Source organism: Pelophylax lessonae (genome assembly GCF_965119305.1).
Source record: "Pelophylax lessonae genome assembly, chromosome: 3".
Taxonomy (NCBI): Eukaryota; Metazoa; Chordata; class Amphibia; order Anura; family Ranidae; genus Pelophylax; species Pelophylax lessonae.
Genome location: NC_138770.1, coordinates 661,182,605 through 661,194,509, shown reverse-complemented (window position 1 = coordinate 661,194,509; position 11,905 = coordinate 661,182,605). Strand labels below are relative to the sequence as shown.

The following is an 11,905-nucleotide window of genomic DNA, read 5'->3' as shown; positions in this document are numbered from 1 at the left end:
AAGGGGGCACGCTGGTCATTCTGCATTGAAGGGGGCACGCTGGTCATTCTGCATTGAAAGGTGGCATGCTGGTCATTCCGCATTGAAAGGGGGCACGCTGGTCATTCCGTATTGAAAGGGGGCACGCTGGTCATTCCGTATTGAAAGGGGGCACGCTGGTCATTCCGCATTGAAAGGGGGCACGCTGGTCATTCCGCATTGAAAGGGGGCACGCTGGACACTTAGCAGGGCAACTAATCTAGTGGAAGAGACTTGAGTGCTAAAATCCACGGGTTAGGGGGCGCAAATTACTTGCCTTGCCCCGGGTGCTGACAACCCACGCTACGCCACTGGGTCCCATTGCTTTAGTTCACACCAATTCAGAGCACAAAAAATAAAAAATGGGGCATGGTGGATTTTGAATTAGATTAGCACTGGGATGTGATTTAATGATGTATTACAGCAGCTGACAGCATGCATTCATTCTGCACACCCATAAGTGTGGTGTGAACGAGCTTTCAGGACAAGGACCAGACCACCAAATTCTATCTATTTATTATATTTATTATTCAATTATTTTTTCCTCTGTTGCATCCAATACATTTTGGTAAAGAGTTTTGAGGGAAATGAAAGTATGTAAAAAAGGTAAAACATTTCTTTTTCTAACTTTACATAATGTAAATGGCTTCGACCTTCTGCCGATCTTTTTCCAGGTCTGTGTCCCAGCTGGGAAGATTCACCCCCTCAAAATTGTCTTGGCGACTATGGGCACCATAACAAAAAAAAAAAAAAAATGACTGAAACTTTTGTGGTCGTGAATAAAAAATAAAGATGAAGGAAATATTTAAATAATGGAGACAAATGTTGTGGTATACAATTTGAAATCTCCTCCTCTTGATGCATCTCCTGGACAGAAATAAAAGGGAAATTTCCCTAGCAATAGTTTTAACGTGTATGTAAACCCTAACAATGAATTTCTTTTATTTGCTCCGGTTTGGCCTGCTAAATATACAGATGAAAATGTTCTGCCATATCGGTCAATAAGCACAACAAAAATACCAGTTGGATTTGCCAGAAATCTTGTGAGCGTATAACTCCCTATATTCTCTGCTTGTGCATAAAAAGTGGTTATGGGGAGGAAGAGGTGCTGCCCTAGGCTCCCCCCCCCCCCCCCCCCCCATGTAAATTTTCCCCACTCCTTTTTTTTAACGGATGTGACTCCCTCCAAAATTGAAGGACTACAAGTCCCATGAACCCCTGAGACCTCACAAGAGGGAGGGGTGAGAGACGAGAGACGAGAGAGAGACGAGAGAGAGACAGAGAGAGAGACAGAGAGAGAGACAGAGAGAGAGACAGAGAGAGAGACAGAGAGAGAGACAGAGAGAGAGACAGAGAGAGAGACAGAGAGAGAGACAGAGAGAGAGACAGAGAGACAGAGAGACAGAGAGACAGAGAGACAGAGAGACAGAGAGACAGAGAGATAGAGAGAGAGAGAGAGAGAGAGAGAGGGGTGAGAGAGAGAGGGGGGTGAGAGAGAGAGGGGGGTGAGAGAGGGGGGTGAGAGAGAGAGGGGGGTGAGAGAGAGAGGGGGGTGAGAGAGAGAGGGGGGTGAGAGAGAGAGGGGGGTGAGAGAGAGAGGGGGGTGAGAGATAGAGGGGGGTGAGAGATAGAGGGGGGTGAGAGATAGAGGGGGGTGAGAGATAGAGGGGGGTGAGAGATAGAGGGGGGTGAGAGATAGAGGGGGGTGAGAGATAGAGGGGGGTGAGAGATAGAGGTGGGGGTAAATGAGAGAGAGGGGGATGAGAGAGGCAGCTCTAGCAACCAGTGGCCAGGTAGAGTGGGGGGCGGCTTTTTTGCTGCCCCCCTGTAAAGTGCCACCCTAGGCCTGGGCCTTGTTGGCCTAGGCCAATATACAGCACTGGGAAGAGGGCTTATGGAGAGGAGGAGAAGGGGGTTATAGAGATGAGGTTGGGGAGGGTAGATAAGAAGACGAGAGAGGGATGAGGAGAGGTCTGCATTCCTGGTAATGCAGCAGAATTGAATTAGGCAGGGCTGACACCATGTGCTTTGAAGCTCAGAGCTGAAAAATGTAGTGTTGTCACGCAAAGAGGTCACTGTGTGACCAACCTCTTCTAAAAAGGCAGCAGCAGTATCTTTTTCCTACAAAAGCAACACATCACAAGACTAAGGGGAAGTGTGTTTAATTTTTGGAAATTATGGAAGCAAATTTCAAGTACACATTTGGTCAAAATATCAGCCTCATCATAAATTTACTGGAAAAGTTTTTATATTCTGCTTACAACCCCTTAAAGCCATTTGTAGCAGACTTGAAAACAAGTCAGGTATCTTATCTTGGAGTTTTTCTGGTCAGCAATATATGTCAGATTAGCAGCTATTGAATATTGAGAAACATGTTAATTATTCAGATTCTCCATAGATTTAAGCTGTATTGTATTTTAGGAGCCTTAAAAAACAACAAAAAACAAAAAAAAAAAAAAAAAAAAAAAAAACAGCAGCTCCGGCATATGGCCCCAACCGTATAACTACGTATTGAACAGCACAGTACTTTACTGATGAAGTCTACTGGTTCTTAGATGTACCAGTAACAGTAAATGTAGGCCAGCTTGTAAAATTTTCCATTTTTTTTTTTACTTTATCCAAAAATGTATATTTTATGTAGCTTTTAAAAGTTTAAAGGCCTGGCTAGCCAACACTGAAAAATGCCTGAGAATTGCACAATACGATAATCCGTTCTGGTAATTCCCAAGATTAAAGTTTTTTTGGGCTTTAAACCAAGGACTTCAACAGTAGCATAGAAAAAAAAAAAAAAAGTAAAATATTTAGCATCTTCTTTTTTTTTTTTTTTAACCTCCCATGTATAACTTTCAACTTAAATACATCAAATCTGCATTAGGAAACGTATTTACAAACCCTATATTTCTTTTGATTACATATAAATACAAAAACAGCTATTTTTTTTTTTTTACCTAAAAAAGTGGTTATAATGGAAAATAAATACAAAATAAGAATCTGACCTTATACTTCATGTGCTGGGTACAAAACCCATATAAAATGTACAACTAAAAGAAAAACAAAAAAAAAAAAAAAAAGGAATATTTCTTAGATTAAAATATTTGCTTCCCAACTTTCTTGTAGACATAAATATATATTCAAGACGGTTTTTTTTTTTAGCATTTTCATTACATAAATAAAGTTTTCGTTGGGAAATATTAAAGTGTCAGCTTTTTTTTTCTTTTTTGTGAATGTGTTCGAGTGTGTTTTTTTATTTTTTAGGTCTGTACTTTATTTAGCGGCACCCACACCCTTCTACAACCATGTCCTGGTAGTTTCTTAACACAACTTTTTCATTTTCATCTAGGTAGAGCATTGAGATGGCGCTCAGTTCTGTTGGGACGCAGCAAGCTTTTGGGATGGACGGGTTGACGGAATTTACCAAAGTCTGTACAATAGCGTGATTTGTGGAGTTAAAATGATCTGCCAGTGGGAAGGGGCATTCTCCATGGCAGTAGAAGGCATGGTACCCAGGAGGGGCCACAATCCAGTCATTCCAGCCAACGTCACTGAAGTCTACATACAGCGGGTGTCTTCTACAGCTCGACTTGAGCCGTTTTCTTTGCCTGTGCCTTGCTTGACGTTTTTCTCTTTTGTGGAGAGGGAGTCCTTTGCCATCGTGGCTATAAGTCACCAAAAGTGGCCTTATCTGAGACCATTGGTCTTTATCAGGCAGTATAGATCTGCTAATCCTTACGTGTCTCTTAGTGAGGTTTTTCTCGCTGCCCAAATGAGTCACTTCTACAACAAAGCCATGGTTAGGCTGTCTGTGTGCAATCCACCTTATAATAGCTGGTGTGACATCAAAGCTTTCCCATCTGCTTACATTATGATGGATCAGTCGGGTGTCCAACAGTCTCGTGACAGGCCCCCTGGAGGCAGCAGCAGCTGGCTTGACAATATCATAAATATTAATGCGGAGAGTCTTATTGCTGTCACTTTCAAATGGCTCTTGAACCTGCTCTCGAAATATACGGAGCTCAGCTGATGTGATCAGCTCTTCATTAGGGATGGTAGACAAGTTGAAGAAGAAACGCTGTATGGTATTCCCTCCTGACTCCGGAAGCTCTTCCATTGATTCTAATAGGGATGGAAAAAAAAAAGTAAAGAAAACGAGTTAGGACTTTTATGTAAAGTTATCTGTTTTTAGGCATTTATATTCAATATATATAGAAAATGAGGGAGAGAGCAATTGAGCTAACCCTTGTGTGCCATAATCCTAATTATGAGCAGAAAAGAGTTGGTACAAACTAGTTGTCCAACAAGACATTAGAAGACTTTAGAGGCACATACTGAACCGGCAAAATGTGTTTTGTTAAAAAATATTTAAAATTTTATTCAACACATCATTTAAAAAGAAAAAAATATGTGTATATATACATACATATACATATACATATACACACACACAATAAAAAAACTCTGAATAGAAAGAACCTCCATACAGGTTCAAAGTGGTTATGCAAATATTATATATTGTTTTACACAAGAGGTACGTATGTTGTGCTGGTCTGGAAAGGTCAACGCGTTTCGCATTACGCTTCTTCAGGACCTCAGACGGTTAGGTACTCTCTCTTAGATGCTATACACCACGTCATCCATAGCAGATCAACAGCCAATGGGGGACTATATTATATATATATATTCAATAAGGGGTAGAAAGATAGCACCAATAAGGCACCAATAAGGCCTAAGCAATGGACTGAAGGACCTCCTGTACTTAGGAGGTCCTTGCAGAATTGCTCTTTACATAGTTAGCCTGGTTGAAAAAAGACCAAAGTCCATCTAGTTCACCCAATAAAAAAGGGAAAAAAAATATAATCCTATATACACAATCCTATACCCACAGTTGATCCAGAGGAAGGCAAAAAAAACCCAGCAAAGCATTTTCCAATATGCTCCAGCAGGGGAAAAAAAATTCCTTCCCGATACCACAAAAGGCAAATCGGATATTCCCTGGATCAACTTTTCTTGTAAATGTTAGTATCCAGTTATATTTTGTACATTTAGGAAATAATCTAGGCATTTTTCAAAGCAATCTACTGAGCTTGACAGAACTAGCTCTTTACTGGAGAAGCCAATAAGATCCTCTGAGAACCAATGACATCACAAGGCATTAACCCCCTGGATTTTGGGGGAGGTAGGAATTTTATGTAAAAGGTATCAATGCTACATGTTTTCAGGCATTTATAGTCAAATCACAGTAGATAAGTGTAAAAATAGCACCAGTAAGGTCTAAGGAATGGACTGATAGAAGCCGTCCTTAGGAGGTCCTGGAAGAATTGCTCTCCACTGAGGAGTCAACGTGTTTCTCGAAGAACGAATGATATCACAAGGAGTTAACCCTCTAGATTTTGGAGGATCTTAGAGAGATAGATGATCTATGTATACAGTGGTTGGCTGTCATGTTTGCATAAAGGTAGGCATGGCTGTATGGACACATCAAGCCATCCTAGGCATATGGAAATGATGCCCCTCGTTGTACAAGCTCTGCACTTTGCATCATGGAATTATTTTAGAATGTTCTACTAGAGTCAGCATGCCCTCTACTGTATATTCACATCTGCTTTTCAATTGTAAAGACCAAAAGACAAGAGTAATAAAAACTGGTTTCAGGTTTCTTGAACTTCAGTGACTCTCCCTCTCAACTTCCCCTATAGTTCATGTGTGTAATTTAACTAGAGAATGTAAAAGAATAAGAACAAAGTATAACAATTTGTGAACTTTGAGGCTTTGTGTCACCTTCCCGCTAACCTGCTGCCCCGAGGCACCGCCTCACATGTATCCTTATGGTAAATTTAACTCTGTAGGTAGGTTATTATCCCTTATTTTCCACTCTCTCCCTTTATATTAAACTTGTGTAGCCACTGCCACTTCAGAAATACTTTGACCTCCTATGTAAAAAGAATTGTGGTGGGTCAGTTTGTGCTTTATTCAGAGAATGCTTGGTGCCCCAAAGTGCTAGGACACAGAAAAAAAACAATTATGAGAACCATCACCTGATACTTGATTAAAGTGGTATTAAAGGTTAGAAAAAATAACAAACATGACATACACACCTGCCCTGTAATGGTTGTGCACAGAGCGGTCCCAATCCTCCTCTTCTCGGGTAACCCACCCATGCTTCTGGCTCCTCCCCCATGACCAGTGCCCCCAATAGCAAGCCACTTACTACGGAGGCACTGGTGCGTGCTCGCTCCTGAGCGCTTCTCTCTACGCCCATAAGACACAGAGCCACGGCTTAACCTTTCCCTTGCTCTCTCTTCATTGGCTCACTGGCTGTGATTGACAGTAGTGGGAGTCAATGGCTCCCGCTGCTGTCTTAGCCAATGAGGAGAGGGAGTCCCGGGACAGCCAAGGCTGTCGCGCACATTCCTGGATCAAGAGGGGGCTCAGGTGCATAGAATGCATGAAGGTAAAAAACCTTCAGCCTTTACAACAACTTAAAACAAAATCCAGTAAACGCTATGAACAAACAGCTACAGTCCTAGCCATACCACTTTTGGTGTTTGCAGCACCATATGCTTTATTCTCCTCTACAAAATACCCATACCCTTCTTTCTAGGATTGGAAGTGTACTATATCTTCCATACTCTGACAAATATCAGCCAGTCAGAGGCTAGGTGAAACACTGCAACGACTCACTGAAGATATTTACTTTGTTATGGGGAAGTTAATTTAGAGTAATGTTTCCCAATCTCAATTCTTAAAGTTCCCCCAAGAGGTCATGTTTTTGGAACTTCCCTTAAAAAAAAAAAAAAAAAGCGGCCATCTATACCAAGCCATTGACATTTTAGAATACCTCTGCCAGGTGAGGGAAATTCTGGAATCAGGAGCTTTTGAGAGTACTTCAGTATTAAGCTTGGGAACCACTGATCTAGAGCAGTGATGGCGAACCTTGACACCCCAGATGTTTTGGAACTACATTTCCCTTGATGCTCAACTACACTGTATTGTGCCTGAGCATCATGGGAAATGTAGTTCCAAAACATCTGGGGTGCCAAGGTTCGCCATCACTGATCTAGAGTGACCATGTTCCTGTGCAAACAATAGAAACTGATTTGTAGGTAAACGTGGAAAATTGAATATGCTAAGGGGGCTTACATAAACCAGATTCTAATGTGCTGCTATATTTACCATTACTAATAGAAAATAGGAAGGACATCACTTTTGATCCTCTAGTGCAAGGGTGTCCAAACTATGGCCCGTGGGCCACATCTGGCCCTCTACAAGATTTTACCCGGCCCGAAGCTAGGGTGAGTGATGTATCCTCAATGTGCACAATGTGGACCCTGATGTAAGTTGTGTCTCTAAAGGGGACTTTTATTGGGTCACAAACACTTGTAAAATATAGGATACAGCCCATTAAAAGATGTTCATTCATGTCAATCTCTGCCCTCATAGAGCTTGCAATCTAAGGTCCCATAGAAAAACATATTAGGGCCAATTTAGACAACAGCCAGTTAACCTGTCAGCATGCTTGGAGAAAACCCACGCAGATAATGCCCCAGTTGGGAGTCAAACAGAAGACTCCAGTGATGCAAGGCAAGAGTGCTAACTACTAAGCCACTTAACTGCCCACAGGCTTAGGCAAACCACATAATGAACAGTGATATGCAAATATAGATAACATACACTAAACAGAAATTAAGTAGAGCCATCCTGGGATGCAAATACACTCACTGTAAAGCCTCGTACACACGCACCGATTGTTGGCCGACCGATCGGCCGTCTTTTGTCCAGTGTTGTTGTGTTGGTTGAAATGTGCTCTAGACTGCACACAATTTTTTTCGGCCAACAACAACCAACTTCAAAAGTGATGTCATGTGCTGGCTTACTTTCCGTGTGTTTTTTCTTCTCTGAGCATGCCCAGTCTTGCTCATCTGATTTTTGTCTGCCGAAATCTGTACTGACTGACGTTGACGGCCAACAAAAATGTTATAGCATGCACACCAGATTTTGTTCGGCCGAAAAGTCGCAGTCGGTTGTCAGAATCATCATACTAACAAGCTGACAATCGGCCGATCGGACATTGGCTGAAAATTCACGGCCAACAATCGGTGCGTGTGTACGAGGCTTTAGTGGAATTCTATTAGGATCCCCTCTGCTAGCTGACTGGTAGTGCACAGAATTATATGGTGGGATTCCTTCCCTCCCTATAAAACCATTACCCTAAAAAAAGAGATCTTTGACCTTAAAGAAAGCGCAGTACTTGCTTTTTTAGGGCAATACCATCATAGTGGGCAGGGAATTCTATCCCAAAAAGCATGGCACCCTCTGCCATTCAATAGATGGTCTTCCCAATAGGCCAACTATGGTCTTCAGCAAACCTCCAGCAAACCCATTAACCATTTCATTAAACAGAATAAAAAATAACTAAACAGAATCATTTTCTTGCCATAAACTGGCATTATCTGGATCAAATTCAAGATGTCGTTATCTCTGTGCAAGGATTATTTAAGCGAGTGACAAATCTACAGATAATAGGACTACTAAGGAATGTAATAATCTTGAGAATGTTACACATCAATCAGCAAGTCACTATCCATAAGTGAAGATATATTTCATTCCGTTGGCTGAAAACGACACTTTTTTTTTATCAGGTGGGATAGGAAAATCACCCACCCTAGTAGCCATTGTAGGTAGGAGATCATCAGATTTCTAACTGCTCAAAAGAACCCCTAGCAACCTCAGAGGAACCCTAGTTGAGAAAGCCTGCTCTAGATAATAGTATTTTGAATTCCCTTTTTGAGATGTCCTCTAACTGTTCTGGCACAGAACGTAAAAGGGAAATTTCCCCGGTGGTACACAGGAGTTTAACTTTTCAGGAATCTTTTCAAAGCAAAAAAAAAAAAAAGGTGGCTATTCAGAACAGTAAAGGACGACAGAGAGAATTGCCTGAATGAGGCTATGGAAGCACCCATGGAATGAACACTTTTAGAAAAACACAGGTACAAGAACAATTATTACACATTTATGATATCAGGGCTGTACTGAAAAGTAATTAAAAAAAGGTGTGGATAACTTTTTTTTTTTAATAAATCTACATAGGTTATTCAGATTTCACATGTTGTTAGAGTAACTCTTCCTCCAGTATTCTACTACTTCTTTTTAATTGCAGATAGATAATAGATTCCAAGCAGATGCAACATGCCATCATGGAGTTCTTGATGAAGGGGGGGGGGGGGCTGTCTGTAATCCACAGGAGGCTGCATAATGTTTACAAAGATGCCACTAGTGACAAGAGTAAGATCTTGTCATTGGTGACTCTGGTCAGTGGTGTCCTCTCCGTGAACATTCTATAGCCTTCTGTGGATGTCTGACAGCTTGCACTCTTTTGTCCTAAACTCAATGATGGTACATTGCTTCTGCTTAAAATTCATCATTTACTTGCAATGAAAAAGAAGAAGAAAATGTTACTACAGAGGAAGAGTTAAGGCCATACACACGATAAGAAAATCTGAAGGGAAAACTTCGTCCGACGAGCGATCTGCCGATTTTCAGATTGTTAGTATGGTGCTTTCGACAGCCGATTACGAATTTTAGGACGACAAAAACTGGATGTGCAGGCTATAAAATTTTTATCGTACGTCAACACAACGTCCGATTTTCATTTAATTAGTACAGTTTTCATCCGAAAAATATTATAAGAGCAAGACTAGGCATGCTCAGAAACGAAAGAACACATAAAAAACAATTCAACACATGACATCACTTCTGAAGTAGAATTCTGTCGTACGAGAATTTTCGTATGAATTTGTAACCTCTTCACTTTCGACATGAGACTAGCATGCAACAAAAAACGGATGACAGATCGGTCGATAATCTGATCGTGTGTATGGGGCTTTACTCTACCAACATGTGAAATTTGAAATACCTTTGTAAGTTAATAATAAGCCCAATTTCCAGCTTTTAGTTTAACTTTTGATTGGACTGTACTTTCATAAAATGACACATTGATGCATCAGCCCCATGCATTCTGGTTTTGACAGCCTATTCATTTCAGTGGGCTGCTTGACACACAATAACAAGCAAAAAGAGGTGCAAGCACTACTTTTACAAATTGTGCCGCACCAAACTACTGTGGTACCATGTGGTATGGTGGCCACAAACGCGGTGCGTTTGCAAGATGCATTTGGGGTACCATCAACATTTAAAAGGGATTGTAAAGTCTTTTTTTTTCCCTATATAATAAACATGTTATACTTACCTCCTCTGTACAATTGGTTTTGTACAGAGCAGCCCAGGTCCTCCTCTTCCCGGGTCCCTTGCCGGAACTCCTGGCTCTTCTAATGTCGAGTGCCCCCACAGCAAGCAGCTTGCTATGGGGGCACCTGAGCCAAGTCACAGCTTTCTAGTGCGAACCGGCCCTTCTGATCTAGGTCACTATGGCTCTTGGTGTGACTTTTTTTCTCCACTTACTGTAATTTATTTTTACAGCCTCCTGTGTATTAGCCCCCATTCACACATTTTGATTAGGGGTGCACCGATCTGACTTTTTTTGTCCTGATACCGATACCAATATCTGGCATTGTGTATCTGCCGATACCAATACCGATCCGGAACTACACACACAAAGCATGCGCCTGCAGTACAGAGCAAAGCCGCTGCTTCAGGTGTATGGCTCCTCCAATCACAGGCAGAGTGATATCAGTGAGCCGGACCTATACAGGAAGTAGCGGCTCCCATCCCATACTACTACTACACCACACAAGGGATGGCTGATCCGGGACTCAGCTGGATCGGCCTGTGGATCGGTTAATTTTACCGATCCCCTGATCCAGCTATTGTGGCAGTATCGGCACCGATATCTGATCCTAATATTGGATCGGTGCATCCATGATTGTGATCCAGGTATAAAATGTTTGTTGTGTAGCCAACTGCGATTAGAGGAGAAGCGTTTTAACCTCAGGCAACGAGGAGGGTTCTTTACTGTTAGGGCTACAAGATTGTGGAATTCTCTACCACAAGAGGTGGTTTCTGCGGGAAGTATGGTGGCTTTCAAAAGACTCTTAGATGTACATCTCAAGGATCAGAACATTCAGGGGTATGAGAGATGATTACGGCCACACACACCTACACAGGCTGAACTGGATGGACTATTGTCTTTATTCAACCTCAACTACTATGTAACTATGTACATTCTCTAATATATATAGTTCCTATAGCTTCAATCTGTAAAAAAATGGCACGGACGATATACAAGAACTACATATATTTGAGAAACAATGGCAATTTTCTTTCTAAATACATTTTAAATAAGTTTTAAATGTGTTTTATACATGTACCCTTTATCGTCAGCAAAGCCAGGCAATTTAGAGGCTTTGTTTTTAATTTATTTGCACAACTGTAACCCATACGTGTTTTTGGTCCCATAAACTTTCAAATGGGAGCGCCTGAAAAATGCAAGAACACACATTTTTCAAGCGTTTTAGATGTTCCTATTAAAATCTATAGGGTAGGTAAGAAACTAATTTAAGTTTTTGAGCTTCATGTGACAATGAACAATTAGCCCATCGAGAATAATGGGATTCTTTATCAAGAGGGATGTCCCACTTTGGGAAACGCTCATGTGAATTGGGGATTACTGCAGATCAGATCAATAACTGCAGGTGAACCAGGTGATGAGCTGGTTTGGGGAACCCAAGCACCAATGTTTTAGCAGTCTCTTAAGCCTTGTACACACGATCAGATTATCGAACGAACGATCTGTTGTCCGTTTTTTGTTGCATGCTAGTCTCATGTCGAAAGTGAAGAGGTTACTTGCATACAAAAATTCCCGTATGACAGAATTCTACTTCAGACGTGATGTCATGTGTTGAATTGTTTTCTTGTGTTCTTATATTTCTGAGCA

The 11,905-nt window shown here is 41.4% G+C and overlaps 1 protein-coding gene across 1 annotated transcript in view; it reads right to left on the bottom strand.

The window, feature by feature from the left end:
* Window positions 1-3,257: 3,257 nt before the first annotated feature.
* The window catches only part of BMP2 (bone morphogenetic protein 2), a 60,784-nt gene continuing 52,136 nt past the window's right edge, over window positions 3,258-11,905 (bottom strand). Inside the window, exon 3 of the mRNA XM_082252623.1 lies at window positions 3,258-4,131. Coding sequence (XP_082108749.1) covers window positions 3,287-4,131 — 845 coding nt within the window. The 3' untranslated portion in view covers window positions 3,258-3,286. The remainder of the gene's footprint in view (window positions 4,132-11,905) is intronic.